Here is a 21,696-nt window from a genome sequence, read left to right on the forward strand (position 1 = left end):
TTCCTTTTCACTTCTCAGGTAGAAACTTCCACTGGATCAGTTAAGCCAGCTACTTTTGATAGAAGCTCAAGATGTCCAGATGAAATTGTCCGGAGAATACGAGTGACTGTGTCCTGTGGCGATCCTAGTTGGAATGGGAAATTACTAGAGACTTATGATACTCATATTGACCGATTTCAAATTGCTCCTTGCTCTTGGTAAAATTGTTGTTTTAGACCTTTAATTCTACAATGTAAATCATCCAAAGAAACTTCTGAGGTTTAACAATATACTCCATCGTCATTACTCAATCTTGCATTATGTTTCTTCATCCTTCTTTTATGTTTGGTGAATTCTTCATGTTCTCATTTTTGATCCTTTGTTCTCTTACTTTCACTTGTATAGGGTACCTTACTGGAGAAGACATGCCTTTATACTACAGAAACTCTCTGATCCCGAAATTCTCCTCAAATGTTCCACCTCACCTTATGCTGAGGGCCCAGATTTTGTTGATAATGAAAGAAGGTATGAACCTTCAAAGAAACATGTTCCATCTTCCAATATTTTGTGGTTAGGTCCTTTAGGAACCTGGAAGGTTTGAGCTGTGTGATAGCAGCAAGTAGAAAGCATCTCTCAGGACAGGATCAGAAATGAACTTAAGTGAAGGAACTTAGGAGTAGTTCCAATAGTGATAAAATGAGGGAAAGTAGACTAAGTTGATTGGCATGCAGGGAAGACTAAAGACCATCTATAGCACCAGAAAGAAGTGATATATTACAAATTGAAGGGCCTAGAAGAGATACAGGCAGACCAAAAAGGACATGGCTTGAAGTAGGGGGGAATGATTTAAGGGCCCATATTTAACAATGGATATGGCACTCATAGTTGTCAAGGCGATGCCTAGGCGACAAGGCGCCCTTGGAGGCTCGCCTCGCCCAGTCGCCTAGCAGTTTTGTATACTGTCTTATAAAATACTTTTATATTGTTACTTTTTTGAGATTATAATTATAAAATAGACATTATTAAACAAAAATATTCATTTTTGTGTTTATAAACTATTTTTTTATTATTTTCTTATTTGTTAGGGTTTAATCAACACAAACATTGCTAACTGCTGTATTGAACCCTCAAAGACTTTAGAATTTGAACCAATAAGTAAGGTAAAAACTTAAAGTTTCGTCTAATCAACACATTTCTTCCTCCACATCTTTTCTTCTTTTCCTATAACAAAAATAGGGGTTTAGTCCCCGTTTTTTTTTTTTTTGAATTTTCTTTTCTTTCTTCTTTTTCTTCTCATAAATATGTTGATTTTCTAGACATAAACATGAAGTTTATAATTTTCTTATGAAAATTATGGATAGTTATTAAGGAAAGATGGTTATGGAACCTAGGGAACTACCTAGGATATGTATTTTTCACTTAAAAAAATCCACTGCCTAGACGACACCTAGGCGACTAGGCGACAAGGCGCCCCCTGTCGCCTAGCCTCACCTTGCTGCCTTGAAAACTACGATGGCACTGAATAGGATGGCGGAATAGGATTCATGTTGCTGATCCCTAGTAATTGGGACACGGCTTGGATGATGAAAATATATCCGTATGTAGGTTGGGTGGGAAGAAATGTAAAGGCAATATTTTGAACCTGGAAACGTCCTCAACATAGGTAAAATTTGACCGCTAAGTAACCACTAATGACTGTATAGGAAGAAAAAATGAGGTTAGAAAACATTACAACAATCATGCTTATATTAGGCATGTCTTGACAGTGTGGCCGGCCAGATATAAGAGGAAGAGAAGAGAACGGAGTTGTAGGAAACAAAAGCTGATGTGGGGCCTTATACTCTAGTAACCGAGAGGGCATGCAATTGATGATGTATGTAGCACACAAGACTGCATTCATCCAAAAACGTTTTGGCACATTCATATGAATTAATAAGCCACGAGCTACTTCGAGAAGATGATGGTTCTTTCGTTCAGCTACACCATTTTGTTGGGGTGTCCTGGCATAAGAGCTTCGCTGAAGTGACCCACTCAAAGCAAAAAACTCCGTGAGATCACTATGGAAGTATTCCTTCGCATTGTCCGACTGGAAGATATGGATTTCCGTTTGGAACTGAGTGAACACTATGCGTTGAAAGTCTTTCACAATTTTTGGCACTTCATCTCGAGATTGCATAGGGTAAACCCAGGTGTATATAGAATAATCATCAATCAAGGTAATGAAGTACTTATATCCAGCCTCAGTGGGTAGAGTAACAGGGCCCCAAACATCAAAATAAATAATATGAAATGGAAATTCAGATCTTTTATTTCGCAAAGGTAAAGAACTTCTACAATGTTTACTCAATTGACATGTCTGACACTGTAACTGACTCACTGACAAGGACTCAAACAACTTTGGAAACATAACTTTTAATGACTCAAAAGAAAGATGGCCTAAACGACTATGCCATAAATAGGCTTGACTCTCACTTGACAAACTCATGGACTCTGTAGCCACAAGGCCAGCTTTATTCTCCAACACGTAGAGACCATCCACCATGCTTCCTCTACCAATTGTCTTCCCCGAGGCCAAATCCTGAAATACACATGAAGACGGAAAAAAAAGTGACTAAACAGTTCAAGGAGTAAGTTATACTACTAATGGACAACAAATTAATAGGTAATTTCGGAACATGCAGTACATTAGGAAGGGTAAGGCCAAGTGGGAGAGGTATGGTACCTCGGCCAGCTATGGTAGAAAAAGAACCATCAGCTAGTCTCACCTTATCTCTCCCAGAGAGAAGGTTATATGTCTGAAATAAATTTGACTTACCGGTCATGTGGTTTGAGGCTCCGGAGTCAATAACCCAAGGAGAATCAGTGGTATGAAATGACACATGGAAGGCAGTGGCAGCATTACCTGATGTAGACGCAAAAGAGGTAGAGGGAGTAGGACCAGAATCTATCTGGCGAAGAGTCCTACCATACAATTCCAAATGTTCACGAAAGGAGTTGATAATTTCTTCCTTAGGGTCAAAACTGGGATGCCTCTCTTGAGTTACCAAAGGACTAGTCTCTGTCAATGCCATATTGGTTGAGTTATACTTCTTTTGATTCTGCTGGCTTGGTTTCTTGCCCTGATTAGGTGTTGACTTCTTACCCAAGTCCTGTGCCCATTTAGGTTTTCCATGGAAATCCCATCATGTATCTCTCGTGTGTCGTGTCTTCTGGCAATGAGTGCACCAAAGTTTACTCTTATCATCTGTTTTTTTCGGAGTCACCTTTTTTAAAAAGACCTCCGACATTTGTATCTGAATTTCCCCGGACAGTTAGGGCAACTGACTCCCCTTCTACACAATTCATCACACTTCTTCTACTCTCTTCTGACTGCACTAAGGCATACACCTCCTGAACTGATGGCAAGTCTTTACTACCCAAGATCTGCACCCTGATGGACTCATATGAAGGATTTAGCCCTAGGAGAAAGGCAAAGACCCGTTGCTGAGATACAAGTGACTTGTATGCCTTTGCATCTTCATCACACTTCCAATTCACATTCTAATAGTGATCAAGTTCTTTCCATATCGATGTCAAATTAGAATAGTACATCGAGAGACTCCTCTCCCCCTGCTTGCAAGTAGAAGATTCAGCTTGCAGTTGATATATCTTGGCATAGTGTCTCTGCTCTAAATAGGTGGAATTCGCTTGTTCCCATATCTCACAAGCAGTTTCAGCCCACATAAAAGTCTTCCTTACCCGTGGCAGCATGGAAACCAAGAGCCAAGACATCACCATACTATTCTCTTGGTTCCACCTATCATATTCAACACTTCTGTACTTCAGTTCTTTCACTCTCCCATTGATGTATCCTATTTTCCCCCTAACTGTGATATAGAGTTTTATTCCCCTAGACCACTCAAGGTAGTTCAGACCATCAAAGGGAACAACAGCCATGGGGAAACTCATATCCATTCCCCCACTCACTCTGTTGAGTGGGCTGATTTATGTTGGGCCGATTTATGTTTAGTTTGTTTTCTTTTAAATTAAGAAGTTGTTGGGCCTTGGGCCCATTAGTCTTTTATTTTTAAAATAATTGTAAGTACTTAGTTGAGTTGCCGCCCTACTAGGGGCATCTTTGTAATATCCCATATTTAAGTTAATTATAAATAGAATGAGGGGCTGGCGGCTAGGGTTATGTATCACTATCCTAGTCGACCTTCTTCTCCTTTTCTTCCCTTTCCTCTGTCTATTGCTGAAACCCCCAACTTTCTCCTCTTCCTTTCACAAGAAGCTTGGCCGAATCAGCACATAAGGCTATCTACTTGGTATCAGAGCAGGTTGAAGGTTCTTGAAGAGATTCACTCTTGCAGCCCTAGATCGGCCGACTACATGGAGATTTAAGAGGCTGATCGAAGCTCTCAGGTAAGCCCAGTTTTTGGATTTTCTTGATGGATCCGTATGCCCTGTAGCTGGTCTAGGGTTTCTCATCAGAATCAGGAAAAACTAGAGAAAGGGGAAGAGTCCTGATTTTGTTGGACTCTTCAATTTTGACCTAGGTAGTGGCGCCCTAATTTTTTAGGGTTCCTTTGGGTTTTTTGTAAGGGGCGATTCAAGTTCCATGTGGTTTGGAGACTTCTAGAGAGGGCGGTTGCTTTTTCTCTCTTTTCCCATCCCATTGAAAAGGAATCTTTCGTGGGAAGAAAGTCCAGGACACCAAAGGAGTGTCGTTGGTTCTAGAAGGTATTCTGTTTGTTCTTGCTGCATTTTTTGGTTGTTTTCTGTACCTCTTTTGAGACACATGGAGGGACACAGAGTTGAATATAAGCCCGGGAATGAAATGAGACCGGTGGGAGGAGGTGCTGGAGACCCCTTCGGTGCTGGAACCATTACTACAGTTAGGTTGGATGGTACAAACTACTTGGAATGGTCCTAATCTGCAAAGATGGCAATTAGGGCTCATGGAAAATTGGGGTATATTACTGGTGAAGAGGTGAAACCCGAAACTAGCAACTCCCGGTGGGTGCAGGAAAATTATATGGTAATGACATGGTTGTGTAATTCTATGTTGCCACATATAAGTAAAATTTTTTTATGGGCAAACACTGCTAAGGAGATATGGGATGGGGTTGCAGAAACCTATTCACAAAGGGAGAATGTTGCTAGGGCTTATCAACTGAGAAATCAAATTATTGCCACAAGGCAGGGAGATAGATCTGTTGCAACCTATTTTTTAGTTCTTAAGACCCTGTGGCAGGAGATCGACCATCTAGAGACCTTTGCTTGGGAAACCACCAAGGATGCAACTACCTATCAAAGACATTTAGAGAAGTATAGGGTGTTTGAATTCCTTGTTGGCCTTAACCCTGAGTATGACATTGCACGACAGCATCTTCTTTCTAGGGACAGTGTCACTCTCTTCCAAGCATATGCCTTTGTGTCAGGAGAGGAGTGCAGGAGGGATGTAATGATGAAAAATCTCAGTTCTGATCAGTCTACTATGGTAAGTGTTGTGAAATCTAAACAGAATGGCAATGAAAACAAAAGGGAAGACAAAAGGGACTTGGTCTGTGACTACTGTAAGAAGCCTAAGCATACAAGAGACACTTGTTGGAAGCTTCACCCACATCTTGTGCCGACCAGATTGAAGAATAAGAAAGGAAATGCGCACATGGCAGTTACCGGTGATACTCCGCCCCCCCCTACTACAACTGCTTTGGAGTCCGTTGCAACTGCTGCAGTAAGGGCCGAGCTTGAGAGGTTTGGGTTACTTCTGAATTAGAGGGATACAACTAGTTCCAGTTCAGCCGTAAGCGGACAACAAGGTACAGGTAGCACAGGTGGAACTCACTCTACTTCCTTTGCCCACACAGGTAGTTCATGTCACTGCAAACTATGTTTCTACTTCAGGTAAGGAGAGATCTCCTTGGATTATAGACTCTGGAGCCTCAGAGCATATGACCCATTGCTCCACTATTTTCTCTTCTTATTAGCTCTGTTCTGGCAGAGATAGGGTCTCCACAGCTGATGGATCCCATGTTCCTATTGCTGGGAAGGGATCTGTTAAGATCAATGTTCCTAGATTGAGCACTAATTTGTTATCTGTTAGTAGTTTGACTAAGAATCTGAACTGCTCAGTAATTTTTTCTCCTGGACGCTGTATTTTGCAGGATTTGGATTCAAAGAGGACGATTGGGAGTGGTCGTGAAGTGAATGGAATCTACCTCCTGGATGCTCTCCCTCTTCACCAAAGCCATCATGTTTGCAGAGATAGTGAGTCAAAATCTGTGGGTCAGATTATGCTTTGGCACAACCGTCTGGGTCATTTATCCTTTTCTTCTTTGAGTTGTTTGTTTCCAAAACTGTTTGAGTCTATGAGTCTGTCAAGTTTGAAGTGTGAGGGTTGTGAACTTGGAAAGCATTGTAGACACTCTTTTAAACCTAGTAATAAAAGATGTTCTTCTCCCTTTGATGTTATTCATTCGGATGTGTGGGGCCCTTATCATGTTCCCTCTATGGGCAGCTATCGCTATTTTCTCCTGTTTGTGGATGATTTCTCTCGACATTCCTGGATTTACCTGATGAAATCACGCGATGAAGTACCATCCTTGGTGAAGCAATTCCACCAGATGGTACTAACACAGTTTGGGACAAGAATAAAGATGTTTAGATCTAACAATGCTAGGAAATATTTTGAGAGACATCTTGCCTCATATCTGGTGGAGTATGGTGTTGTCCATCAGAGCAGTTGCTCCTATAGTCCACAGCAGAATGGTGTTGCAGAGAGGAAGAACAGACACATCGTTGAGATGGCAAGAAGCATGATGATCACAGCCACAGTTCCGGTTCGTTTTTTGGGTGATGCAGCTCTCACGGCAGTATATTTGATTAACAGAGTGCCCTCTCGTGTAATTGGATTCAGGACCCCATTCAGCCTTCTTTTTCCTCAGGGGGAGATGTTTCATATTCCTCTAAGGGTGTTTGGATGTGTCTGCTTTGCACATATTCTTGTCCCTTACCGTTCGAAGCTTGACCCCAAGGCAAATAAATGTGTTTTCCTTGGATATGCAGAGAATCAGAAAGGGTACCGCTGCTATGATCCAGTCTCTGGGAACCGGTATGTTACTATGGATGTTACCTTTTTTTAATCTACGTACTTCTTCTCAAAGGATCCTTCTCAGGGGGAGTGTTTTGGGGAAGTAAGTCAGCAGTCTATCCCTCTCCCAGTTCCAGTTCCAGTTCCTGTGTCTACTCCTATGCTTGACCACCACCCGATGTCACCCACCTTGCCGCCTCCTTTGCGTTCCATTTCACAGCATTACTCACGGCAGAGACTCCATAAGGCGGTTGATTCCACTACAGCAGAACTCACACCACCTCCTGTCAATCCCTTGGAGACTCCAGATTCGACTGATACGAATTCAGGTATTCCTCTTGATCCCACTATTTCAGTTCCCATTGATCCTACTGATACTGTTACAGATAACCTTGATCTCCCTATTGCTCTTAGAAAAGGGAAGAGAAAGTGCATTGCTCATTGTATCTCACAGTACTTATCCTACAGTGGACTTTCTCTTTCCTACCGTGCTTTTCTCTCTTCTCTTGATTCAGTGTCTATACCCAAGGGTGTTAGTGAGGCTCTCTCCAAACCTGAGTGGAAGACAGCTATGCAGGAAGAGATGGAGGCTTTGATTAAGAATCAGACATGGGAGATTGTGGACCTACCAGAAGGCAAGGAGACAGTTGGATGCAGATGGGTTTACACAGTAAAGTATAAGGCAGATGGAAGTATAGAGAGGTACAAGGCAAGACTTGTTGCAAAAGGGTACACACAGACCTATGGCATTGATTATCTAGAGACATTTGCGCCAGTTGCAAAGATGACCTCTGTTCGGATACTCCTTTCTCTTGCTGCCTCATACTCTTGGCCCTTGTTTCAATTGGATGTAAAGAATGCTTTCCTAAATGGGGATCTGCAAGAAGAGGTGTATATGGATCTTCCAGCTGGTTTTTATGATAATGCTGAAAAGGGAAAGGTATGCAAGTTGAAGAAGTCACTATATGGCTTGAAGCAATCTCCCAGAGCATGGTTTGACAGATTCAGAAAGGCCTTGATTGTTTTTGGCTACACTACTCAATTTGATCACACCTTGTTTGTGAAGCGCAGGGGATCTTTGGTGTCAATCCTAATTGTTTATGTGGATGACATTGTTGTCACTAGGAATGATCTGAGTGAGATTGATAGTCTGAAGAGGAACCTGCATAAGGAATTTGAGATTAAGGATCTTGGAGAACTAAGATACTTCTTAGGCATCAAAGTTGCAAGATCGAAACATGGAATTGTTATCTCTCAAAGGAAGTATGTCTTGGACCTTCTCCAAGAGACAGGGAAGCTTGGAACAAAGGCAGCTAGCACCCCCATTTATCAGAACCATAGAATCAGTGCATCAGAAGGTGAACCAGTGAAGGACCTTGGGAGATACCAAAGACTTGTTGGTCGGCTACTATACTTGTGTATGACAAGACCGGACATCTCCTATGCAGTAAGTGTAGTGAGTCAATACATGCATGCTCCACGAGATCAGCACTAGAAGGCAGTTGACAGGATCCTTGCATATTTGAAGGGACATCCAAGCAGAGGCATGTTGTTTACTGATCATGGACAACTGAAGCTAGAGACCTATACAGATGCGGATTGGGCAGGATGCCTTGATGACAGAAGATCAACCTCAGGAGTGTGCACCCTAGTTGGGGGTAACCTAATCTCATGGAAGAGTAAAAAACATACAGTTGTGGCAAGATCAAGTGCAGAAGCGGAATATAGGGCCATGGCACATGGAGTTTTAGAACTTCTCTGGATTCGTTCTCTGTTGGAAGAAATCGGTGTACAGGCAGAAGAACCTATGATGCTATACTGCGATAATCAGACAACAATCAATATTGCCCATAATCCAGTCCAGCATGACCGAACTAAGCACATTGAAGTAGATAGACATTTTATTAGAGAAAGGGTAACTTCTGGAGAAGTTTGTCTTCCATACATTTCTTCTGATCTGTAGCTTGCTGATGTTCTCACAAAAGGTGTTGCGAAGAATAAGCTGGAACATGATCTACACAAGTTGGGAATGTGTGACATCTATTCCCAACTTGAGGGGGAGTGTTGAGTGGGCTGATTTATGTTGGGCCGATTTATGTTTAGTTTGTTTTCTTTTAAATTAAGAAGTGGTTGGGCCTTGGGCCCATTAGTCTTTTATTTTTAAAAGAATTGTAACTACTTAGTTGAGTTGCCGCCCTACTAGGGGCATCTTTGTAATATCCCATATTAAGTTAATTATAAATAGAATGAGGGGCTGGCGGCTAGGGTTATGTATCACTATCCTAGTCGACCTTCTTCTCCTTTTCTTCCCTTTCCTCTGTCTATTGCTGAAACCCCCAACTTTCTCCTCTTCCTTTCACAAGAAGCTTGGCCGAATCAGCACATAAGGCTTTCTACTCAATCCATTGTGATTCCCTGAAATCTCTGAAGTAGCAGAATTCTCAGACGACATGGTCAAAACAGACAATCAGTCCCAAACACCGGACTTAGGACCCCTCCTTACTCCACAAAAAAATGCTCCACTCAGTCCACACCCACACACTTGGGTTTGAAAACAGTCTGAGTACAAACAATACCAATTTCAGGACAAACAAAGGCAATATTCGGCAGATTTCAGACCTGTACGGTTTAACAGTCCCAACCTACTAGCCTTCCAGAATGTCTAAGAACATTAATCAGCAGGAGAGATCCTTAACACTTATAATCAAGCCAAATAATTGAGATAACAGGTCATCCTTGACCTACAGTCGCCTTAACACAGGAACAGGATCGCACGATCCCAAAAAAACTGAGGTATAAAGATCTGATAGCATTCAGCAGCCCAGATTCATTTGGTTTTTTCACTTGGTACACGACCAAGGAGGGTAAAGAAGAGAAAAAGGAAGGACTGTACCAGTTGTAGATCTGTTTTTCTCAGTCCAGATTCAGATCTCTGTTCCACCCAGATTCAGCAAGTTGGAAGAGTGAAGTCTGTTCGATCTGTTTGATCAGTGAAGTTTGTTCGATCTGTTCTCTCAGTCAGTATTCCTGCTCTGATACCATCTTGACAGTGTGGCCCGCCAGAAATAAGAGGAAGAGAAGAGAAGAGAAGAGAAGGGATTGGCAATGTAACAGTACTGGCGGCGCCAGCTTTTATTATAATATATATAGGGCGGCAGAAATAAAAAGAGAAAAGACCCTTGTGCCCCTGCTATAAGTGAGTACAATAACAGACATAACAGAAGTAAAAAAAATAGAAATAAAAAACGCTTTAACTAGCCAAACAGACCCTAACACCAACAACTAAATTATTTCAACAGCATGAAAAACACTTAAAAATACAAATCTATATCTCATGTACGCAGCACAGAAAACTCAAGCCTGGCACATGAAAATTCAGCTGGTTGGTCCAACTGGACTATTAGGATCCAGTGGTTTAATCCTGGAGATAGTATCATTGGGTTGGGAGATGATCTGACAAAGTTCTGGGTTCCACTGAACTGCAAGGTTAATGATCCGACTGCCAGGTTTTAAAATATTGGCTTGGTGTTTGGTGGATCTTGGCTCAACAGGATTTAGATGAACGCAAACAGTATAATTTCAACAGGACTGCTATGAACGCAAACAGTATAATTTCAAACAGTATATTTCAATATGGCAGACCTCATCTATCCAGGACTGCTATGAGATTGGTGGATGTGCATCCTTTATGCACCTCTTACTCCAGCATATATGAGATTGCTGAGAATAAACACAACTATCCGGGACTACTATTAGATTATTAGGGGCTAGATTACTTGGATGCGTCGTTTCAGAAGGAATATCTTTGATTGGGAGGCTGAGGAGCCATTTACACTACTAGAAATGCTAAGCCTGCAGGTTCTCAACCCAGAAAGGAAGGACAGAATGTGGTAGCTTGGTAGTAGCGATGGTATTTTTACAGTGAACATTTTAGAGATCTCTGATGGATTCAGTGGATCCTGACTCCTGAGGTGCATCAGAAGTGGATTTGAAGGGCTGGGGTTCCATTTAAGGTGGTCTTTTTTTTGCTTTGACTGCTATCAAAGATAAGATCATCACCATAAATCACCTGCTGTTGAGAGGAATAGCTTTGGAGAATCCCTGTCAGCTGTGAGGGAGTGCAAGTGAAAGTGTAGAGCATTTGCTAATATACCGCCCATTCTCTTATAACATTTGGGCTCACTTTGTGAAGTTGTTTGGTACCCAATGGGTAACACCAAGGGATGTGGCTGGTTTGTTTTGTGGATGGCCTTTGAAATGTTTCAGCAAAAGAAGCATTCTTTGGTCTTTGGTGTCCTTTTCCTTGTATTTGTCTGTAAGAATCCATAGGATCTTTGAGAATAAGGTTTCTCCTATTGAACTAGTGGTGGGGAATGTGGAGAGGACCATAATCCGATGGGCAAGCTTGAAGAGTGATTTTGTGGGGATGAAGCTTCTTCATTTGTCCAGTGCATAGAATCTGATTATTAACTCAAATGATGCTGGGATGGCTCTTTGTAAGTTTGTACGTATGACTCATTCTCACTGTAGGCGCTCCTCTATGGCTCTACTTGAGCTCTATACAGCTCTTTTTCATGCTGAACTCATCTTTTCTTTTTTTGGTTGCCAATGATATAATGTAAATGCATAGGCACAGGCACACACAATCTTTATAATTTTCATTAGCATTTGTGAAAGAAGGAACTTATGCTTTAACAAGTAATACTATCTTATTCCAACCATTTGGCGTTGGGTATGTGACTATGGTTCTGTAATTCTATTCATTAATATAAAAATAAAAAAGATTTTTTTTTTGCACTTTGAATAATAGAATACTCTATCCATGCTATGATTTTTTGTCCTATATTCCTTTATTATCAATAATTAATAGCTTCTTTGTGAACATGCAAAATCCACAAGAATTGAAAAATTACTAATTACTTGCTTCATTTCTTATTTTTTGCATGTCTCACTTTATCTTGGGTTTTGCAAGTGTAAACATTGATTTGTTTATAAATTCTCTTTGTATACTGGTGGATTTAGGAAACTTATCTGCCAATGTGTGGATTTGTAGAACATTTTCCATTTAGGGCAAGGTTCAAAGTATTGACACGTATCGGCCGATACGTATCGTTCTGGGACCCCTCCGATACGCCCCTACAGTGGCTGTATCGGAGGTCAGACTGGTTCAGGGGGTAGAGGAGACCTAAACTGGCCCCCTGAACCGGTTGTGAAAAAAATAAAAAAAAAGCCTGAAAAACTGTATCGATTTGCCCGATACGCCCACACCGGTGTATTGGGCGTATCGATATTTTGAACCTTGATTTAGGGAAAATTTTCATGGGCTGCCTGCTTTCAAAGCTTCTTCCCGCATATTGCCTCAAAGTTTGAAGATGGCTTTGAACATCTTTCTTTTCGAAACGTTCAGTAGATTGCAGGTTTCCTTGACTTATGAATATGTATAGGATGTCTGGTTAGTGCAACTTGGTATAGTGTGCAATGGCATTACTCCCCATAATGCCATTGACTTGGCTTGTCAACTTGGTATAGTGTTTGGTTATACAGTTTTATAGTCAATCACAATAATGTCATAATTATCAGACTTGTAATGGCTATATTTTATTTTTACAAGTGCCAACTCCCTGACTCAAACCCATGTTCTCATGCTTGTCTCTGTAAGTGTTCATTGATCAAGTAAGATTCTACTGATTTTCTAATATAGATTTCTGGTGATCCAAGGTCTTCAATCCTAGGGATCTGGTTCTGTTTAGCAAGCCTTTCAATTTGCAAGGAGTTTCTACGTTTTAACCATATTTTATTCTTAATTGTCGGCCCCAGCTGCAAAATGATGATGTAGTTCTGGAACATGGTATGGTAGGGGGTGTGCAATGGCATTACTCCCCAGCCCCATTTTTAAATGATAGAGTATGGAGTTGAATTGAAGGTGGTTAGGAATTTTTTATATAGGTGAAGCCATGAAGGTGGTTAGGTTCAGTTGAAATTGAAAAAGAAAGATGCTGAAAGCCATTTTCAAACTTTAGGGCAGCATGTGGGGAAAACCTTGAAATTAGACATTTTCTGGTAATTTCCCTTCCATTTGATAGGCAACTTGATTGGATCTCCCAATTCTTTTTATTCAGGGTGTTTGACTATTTGATTCAACATCCAAACTGGAAAGACACCTTTCCTATGAGAAAGCCGCGCATCTTTCATAGGTCTGCTGATGGAGGCTGGATAAAGTGCTGATATAAGAAGGATCTTCATGTAAGCTACATGCTGAAGTTCATATATATTACCTCTACCTTTAAATTCCCATATTATTATTTAAGTTCCCTTCTACTTGTATGTTGTTATCGAGACAAAAGTTCTCAATAAAATTGTATAGGTATTCTTTAATAGCACAATACAGTTGCTTTGTTGTACACAACATGCACTGTAATAGATTTGCCGCAAAAAGGTTTATAATATGTTGATTCAGAAGGGTTGAGATTTACTCTTGTATTTGCTAGAGGAGATCAGAAATGTGATTCTCATAAGCCTTGTATGTTGTCTATGAAGGGTATTAGGTCAAAATTTGGGACTGGTTTGGACCTTATTAAAACAGGATGACTTAATCTAGAATTCTAGATCATATACTTTTTTAGTGCCACAACAATAGCTATAACTTTTCTGTAATATAATTTTGGCACACCATGCATGGACCAATTATCTCAGTCAAGTCCACCATGATCATTTGCTTCAGTTCGGCCTCTGAAACTCTGACCTTATTCAAAGAGGAATTTGCCTTCTTTTTTTTTATATTAAATATTGAATGTATTCTTTAGCAGATATCTTATTGGCCATCCAACAAGCAAACCTTTGTGAAGTATAACAATGCTGATAACAGATGAGAAGGGGAATATATCAAAGGGCATGAATTTCTTTTACCTTTAGGCTGTGTTTGGTTTCTACAGGTTTCCTTTCTCTACTTTTTTCCTTCAAACCAAATACATCCTTATGACCTTATGGTACGCTTAACGTTATGTGAAATAAAATTATTTATTTCATTGTGGTCTTCCTTGATACCAGTATTGAGTGTATTGTCAGACTCAGAGCGGATTGGATGAACCGGCTATCTGAATGAGCCATCTGGCCGGTTAACTCTAGTCTGGGTCTGACAACATTGGTTGATACTTTTAAGCCAAAAATTTACCGTCTAAATCTAAAATGGAAGTATCCATGGTTGTAATTTAGATATTAGAATGCGGTAGTCTTAAATGGGTTAAGCCTGTATAGAGTTGAATTAGGTAATCTTTATTTGATTTATGAATCCGTTTGAGGTGAACAGTTAGTGGATTGAATTTTAGGTTCAAATGAACTGATCCGTTGGTCACATGAAACTAAAATAATTTCATTTTAGCCACTTTCAAACAGTCTATTCAAGGTTCTTTTTTGTTGATAAAGCCCGAGGGCCAATTCATTCAATGAAAACTATCAGTTACATCTGAAATGCAAGTATCTTTCAAAAACCCTGGAACCGAAGACCAAGTTTTGGGTAAAGAGCAAGACTTGCCAGTTTGTGGGCTGCCTTATTACCTGATCTGGGAGTGAATGTAACTGAACAGTTAGGAAGGTGGTTAAGCAGATTCACATGATATACTCAACGTATTGTATCATATCAACGGGTCTCCTATACCCCAAAAAAAGAAATGTTTCAGATTTTGGGATGTTTCAGGGTAAAAATGCAAAAAATCGAACCCTGAAGCAATTTTGAAAAAAATAAAAAAATGGTTATTAAGCATTGAAACACCTGATATGCTTATTTGTTCATATCAGGTTTATCAATACTTTTTTTTTTTTGTATTAATCACTGCCTGACACCCCGTAGGGGTCTTACTTTTTTAAGTGAACAGTATAAATTACATCAACATCTCTTTTCTTAGGAGATGATATTAAAAAGATTTGAAACCACACCACTGCTGGGACAATTCATCCAATGCACCAACTGGACTATCCCTCAGTAGACTCATGGTTTAAAGTGTATCAATGATTTAAACCATGAGTCTATTGTTAATTCCTATTTTGCCATGTATTATTTGCTGGAGTTTGAATTCATGGATCTAAGCATATATTGTCTGTCGCTTTCTCTTGTTTGGATTGTTAGTGTTGTTGCTTCTGTTGTCTTTGTTTGAATGGTTTTTTTTTTCAAAAAAAAAAAAACAAAAAAGCATAGCCTTTTGTTTATTTATTTATGGTTTGAAGGGTCTTGGACCAACTTATTTAGAGGTGGCATTTTCTGGCACAAACAGTTCATTCCACCAACTTCCAAATGAGACAAAAAGTATAAATTTTGTATTAAGTAGGAATGAAAATCATTATTACACACAGAAGAAAAACTGAATCAGGTGCAAAAGTTATACATGGTTTAAATTTGCACTGCAACCAAATGCAGCCCTAATGATTTTTCACATGTTGTTCTGATTCTGCATCATTCTCGCAGTGTTTTATATTTTTTGGTATTACAAATTATTAATAGGTGGGGACAAAGCACCGTGCACCTGAGGTCCATTGACCTTACCAGCTTTCTGTTTTTCTACCAAGGCAATCCAATTCTAATCCATTCAGAATTGGAATGAAATTGGATTCGCAGCAATTAAGGCTATGTTTGGTTTAACTCTCATTCTTGCCCAATATGAAATTTTAAAATAAACAAGAATGGGTAAAAATGGGTAGAATGAGAAAATTTTGCTACAAACCAAACACTTTTTTTTCCTAAAAAATGTTTTTTTTCAGACTGACAAGTGCTCTTTTTGCTCACTTTCATTCTTCAAAAAAAACTCTGTGCTGGTGATCATATACTGCAGGCTTAGCATAGTTTTCAAGGCGCCAAGGCAAGGCTAGTCGCCTAGGTGATGGATTTTTTTATGTTGAAAACATAGATCCTAGGGTAGTCCTTAGGTACCATAACCATATTTCCTTAATAACTATTCATAATTTTCATAAGAAAAGTATAAAGTTCATATTAAAATATAGAAAATCAACATATTCATGCGAAGAAAAAGAAGGAAAATAAAATTCAAAAAATACAGGGGATGAACCCTTATTTTTGTTATAGGAAAGAAGAAAAGAAAAAGTAATGGTAGTAGTAGATTAAGCCCTAGAAAACAATAAAAATAAATTAGTATATAAACACACAAAATGATTATTTTAGTTTAATAATGTCTATTTTATAATTATAATATAAAAAAATGAACAAAAAAGTATTTTATAGAAGGAAGTAAAAAACTGCTTGGCAATTAGGCGAGGCAAGCCTCAAAGGGCACTTCATCGCCTAGGCGTCACCTTGACAACTATGCAGCTTAGGTCTCCAAAACCGTTGGCATAGATGTTTACTAGCAATTGGCCAATGGTTACTGTTCGTTGGCATAAATTTCATGGCAGTCCACCAGTAAACATCTATGGTGAAAATTTTGTAGACCTAACCAATGGCTTACGCTTGCTAGTAGGGATGGCAATTTTGCGGGAATTTTTGGGTATCCGACATGTCCCGACCTTAATAGGACCCGTTTATCAAAACCCTATAGGGTTTGGGTTTTGACTTTAGGGTATCCGATACCCGATACCCGGGATGCATAAATATGAACCCGTTATATTATATATCATGCACAAATTTATAAATTTTATGTACTAAGATAATTATTCTATTATTAATATTTTATTTGTATAAATTTCTTGGATTAAAATGATCATTTTATGTAAATTTGGATTTGATAGATTGTTTATTTCATTTAGTTATAAAATGCTAATTTTAAATATTATTTCTTTTAATTTTTAGTTGGAATTGTTAACCATATATATATATATAGTATGTATGCATTGATTGTTTTGATGGACACAAAATTTAATAAAATCTATTTTATTTCATTAAAAAATACCAAAGGTGAAATGGCTTAGTGGCTTAAAGTAGAGCTAAGAGATTTGGTGTTATCATTAATTGATTTGGGTTCAAGTCACATTATAAGCATTAAGAAATTTTTTTTAGTAGAAAATGTTTGGTCAAGGGGTTTAACGGGTGGAACAAGTCGGGATGGGTGACCCAGGTTTAACAGGTTTGGGAAATTGAAAGGAAAAGTTAGATAGGTTTGGAATCAGGGATACATAGGTAGGTCGGGAATGGATAGGGCAATTTGCACGGGTACCCTACCCATTTCCATTCCTACCTGCATAGAGTTTCTTTAAAGAATGAAAATGAGCAACATGGTGCATGATTAATTTTCATGCTACAGGTTACCACAATTTTTGTGCTATAAGCTGATTTTTCATTCTAAAAAAAAATGAGGCCCATGGTAAGAATTTTGTAACCAAAAACTCTAATGTTATTTATTCTTGCCCATTCTTGCTCAAGATGAACAAGAATTAAAAGAATGAGGCCTAGAGCAGCAAACCAAACATTGCCTAAGTTCCAATCCAAAATCCAATAATATTGCACTACATATTCATATATCAGTATAAAAGTAACATATATTTATTAGTTATGTTGGTTTTTGTTGTATTTTTGCTAGAGGGTCATAGGTTGAATTTTCATAAAAGAAGATTTTAAGTCATTGTTTACATGATATAATAATAATATTCAAATCTAATCCAGGTATCATCTGAATCTAATGCAAGTAACCAACCTGTATTCTCTCAAACCTGTTTTATCTCACATTTAGTCCAACACATTACCATTGCACCAAGCAATAAGCCCTCTTTTCTCCTTACCTTATGTTCCTTTCCATGAAAAATGTATTTTCGTAATATTTTATACCATATTATTTTGTATATATTTGTATTTGTACTCTTTCCAAACTGAGCCCAAGACACTACACCACACATTAGAAACATCTTTTGTGAATGACAACATACAAGTATGGGAGATGTTTCCAATGTGTGGCTATAGTGTTTTGTGGGTAGCAATTCAAGCACATTCGTGCTCATTAGGAGAAAGATCCCAATCCAATAAGTTAGTCAAAAAATTTTCATTTTCATTTGAAGTTATTTATTATTCTTAACTAGTCAGGACCCAAGTGATGTATAGGCTTTGTTAAGAGAAATTGAAACAAAATGATCCCTATGACATCCTCAATCAAGGATGATTAAAATGGAATTTAAATGAACTTTAAATTAGTAAACATTAACTTTAAGATTATACATTTTATTTTTATTAACAATGTAGTTTAAATTTTATTAATATAACATTTCAATTAATAATTTTTAATCATAGAGTTAATTTTATTGATTGTTACTAATTTTTATTAATTTTAGTTATTTTAAATAAGATTTAAATACACTTTAAATTAATAAAAATAATTCAAAAACTAATATTTTATTAATTTATTTGTATTAATTTGTATAATTTTAAATATAGTTTAAATGGACTGAAGTTATGATTTTTATAAGTAATATGGATAATTATTAGAAGATTCTGTAATTATTTTTTATTATAATAATATTTTATAATTAATTACTGAGTATTATTATTTACTTTAATATTATTGTTTTTATTAGAATATTATTATTTACTTTATTTATTTATCTTGTTTTATCATCTATTCTTTTCTCTTGTTAGTACTATAGATATTTTTTATTTATCTTATTTAAATATTTAAGTTTTAACTCAAACATTAATATTGAGAGAGAAGAAAACATCACATAGTGTTATTGGGAATGTAAGATAGTTTAGGAGGAAATTTTATGTAACTAGAATTATGAAATAGTTTAGGAGAAATTTTAGAAGGGGAAATGTTTCATGTGATTAGGAAGGTGAGATGGTAGAGATTATGTTAAGAAAATGCAAACATTCAGAAAGATAGAAAAATAAAAGGGAGGGTAAAAGACTTAAACATACCCTTAGTTTTCATTATTTGACTTATACCCTGAGTTTTTCAAAAGGATTTAAAGATACCTTGTAGATTGACCCATTAGACTTAATGAAACGTTGTATGCAAATTCATTTAAATCCTATTTTGCCCTTTAACAAATGAACCTAGTTGTCTGTTCACCTATTCTATTATTTGAATTATAATAAAGATGGCCTTCACTATTTTATTTGAAAAATTACTGGTCAACAACAGTTCATGAAGTCTCTCTGCATAAACGGTTCCATTTTTCTCACATCAGTGCAGCTGCTCTTTAAACATTGTTGCTTATATAAGACCAAAACCTTTTGAATTATTAAATCTAATTCTTTTAAAGATGCATCTACTTCTCATTCCTCTGTACTATATGGATTTGTCATTTCAAATCCTTTTTTTAACTTTGTATTTGTATAGCCAATACATAGAGCTGTTAAAACATCTAACATTAGAATTTATATAGACAAATTTCAACTTGAACTAGGTGGGGCTCATTAAGCAATCTCTAGATCCGTATTAAAACCTCACCACTCTTGCTAATAGTTGGAGGGGGAAAATGTGATATTCTCTGTTATCTTCATTATTTGGATTTATAATCCTTTAGGTTATTTTTGAAAATTTGAGAGAAAATGAAGGGTAAAAGAGTTACAAGGTATATTTAAGTCAATTAATGAAAAATCGGGATATGTTTAAGTCTTGAAGGCAAAAGAGGACTGCTGACGTGGATAACTGCATTTCAAGTATATTAAGACGATTAAGTTACATCATATTAATTTGCTACATACCGTTATCTATATCATCATGATGATAAGAGTTCGACAAAAAGTTTTATGTGGCCACCAACCTGACACAACCCGCCTTTATCCAGGCTTGAGACCGGCGGTGTAAGACGAGATCACAATTCACACCGGAGGCCGCGGATGTTTTTATACTAAATTAATAAGAGATAATATCAGCTTCATCAATTTATGACTGTTTGATGGAAAAAGAATGGTGAAGAACATCATCAAGATGGGAGGTGCAACATAACCAGTTTAATGATTAACTTCCTAAAGAGTTCTTCTATAATGTAGTTCATTTCTAAAATAAATGTCAAATAATAAAAACAATAATTAATAATTTTAATTTATATATAAAAAAAAAAATTACTGTTTTAATGGATATTTTTGGTAATTCACCACCTCTTACCAGTTTGTGCAATTGCCCGTGAAACCCCACAAGGCACAAGCTAGTTAAAGTAGATCGCGAGTAACTAGAGGAAGCCATTAAAGATTCAGTAGTTTTCTTTTCTTTTCACTTTTTTTTTTTCAACATGGTTGGTGACACCATGTAATCAACAGCTTAATTAATGCATTAGATGAGAGGGAAGGATACATTTATTCCATTGTCCCGATACAATGGTGAAAATTAAGGACCTCAGATATATATATTCAATAAACACATTTGACAAATTACCAAAAGGATCTCCTTCACTTATGAACGAGAAAATGCATTTCAATGTGACTATAATACCCTTCCACCACCCAAAGAGGTGGTGAATCTGGTGATTGGCTGGTTTGTTGTTGAAAACTAGTAGGGGTGTTGATGGAAATGAGGTGGTGGCATCATAGAGATGATGAAATTGGAAGTGATTAGGGAAATGTTTGGAACCCATGTCATTCTTTTGATGAGATTTTTTCAAATATCACTGATTTTTCACAAATTAGAGAAATTGCTTGTTTGGTTCATTGTTGCTCTGTTAGTCAATTTTTCATAATATATCAGTTATGAGTTAGTTTGGTAGTGATTATTATCGTTGGAATCCTCTCCCCTATCTAAATAAGATGCCATATCATTCAAAAATAATTAGAGTCGACATGAATAGAGCAATCCGATTATAATAATCCATTCTTTATGGGTGAATAATGGACGATTTTGAAATCATTGTTGTGGCTCTGATATGGTGATTTTTGAAAAATTAGTATCGATCCCAAACACCACCTATAAGGCATCGATCCCAAACAGAACCTAGAGTTTAGAACCCACACGGTGGCACAAGGAAGTTGGTGGGTTGTTAGACAATTAAGAAAAAGAGCAAGGGTAATAGAAGAATAAAAAATATTATTAAAACCAGAGTATCAGAGGATTACAGAGGATTAATTAATGGGGTGTGGGAATGGTGCAGAGCACAAGGAGGAGATTTGGAGAACAGAAACGGCTGATGAATGATGAAGTTGATGGTGCAGGTGGTGGCGATGATCCTGAAGCGCCAATCCAATCCAATCCGATGGCGTAAACACCGATGCTGGTCAGTCCAAAGCATGAAATCGAATGGTTGAAAAGTGGTTAATGCTTTGTCCACTCGCGAGTGAAGATTTGTGTGACTGACTGACTGACGGTGCTCTTTGCTGGGACCCACTCGGGCGGACGGAAAGGCTCCCGCCGGCTACGTGTCTCGTCGACATTGTAACGCTGCGAGTGGACAAATTATGCAGAGAGAAAGAGAGAGCAGAGAAGAGAGAGAGAGAGAGAGAGAGAGAATTCTGTGAGATGGAGAAGAAAGGAAATTGATTTTTCAAAAAAAAAAGAAAAGGTTGAGAAGATCGAGGAGGAGGTGGGAACTCGGATCTGGTGGGACCGATACCTGTGGCCTACAGGCCTGTGGGGCCTTTCGGGTTGCTCGCCGGGGATCTGACACGTGGCAGGTGATGAATGGTGTGATTTTTAATAGTCTCGAACCGGCTTCCATCAACGTTGTTTTCTTCAACAGGGATTCAGCCGCCGAGCTTGCTTTTAGTTTATTTCATTTTT

General features: G+C 38.0%; 1 protein-coding gene across 8 annotated transcripts in view; it reads left to right on the top strand.

The window, feature by feature from the left end:
• The window catches only part of LOC104603537 (protein N-terminal asparagine amidohydrolase family protein), a 44,764-nt gene extending 31,158 nt beyond the window's left edge, over nt 1-13,606 (top strand). For 4 of the 8 annotated variants that reach the window (XM_088898439.1, XM_019198791.2, XM_088898442.1 and 1 more), the window contains 3 exons: nt 1-197; nt 385-504; nt 13,174-13,606. In XM_088898439.1, the coding sequence (XP_088754565.1) occupies nt 1-197; nt 385-504; nt 13,174-13,279 (423 nt within the window). In that variant the 3' untranslated portion in view covers nt 13,280-13,606. Of the gene's footprint in view, nt 198-384; nt 505-6,128; nt 10,983-13,173 lie in introns of those variants that run through there. The other 4 variants (XM_019198790.2, XM_088898443.1, XM_088898440.1 and 1 more) reach the window with 3 other exon arrangements.
• The last annotated feature ends 8,090 nt before the right edge of the window (nt 13,607-21,696 follow it).

Source organism: Nelumbo nucifera, chromosome 2, assembly GCF_055504915.1.
Source record: "Nelumbo nucifera cultivar China Antique chromosome 2, China Antique-T2T, whole genome shotgun sequence".
Taxonomy (NCBI): Eukaryota; Viridiplantae; Streptophyta; class Magnoliopsida; order Proteales; family Nelumbonaceae; genus Nelumbo; species Nelumbo nucifera.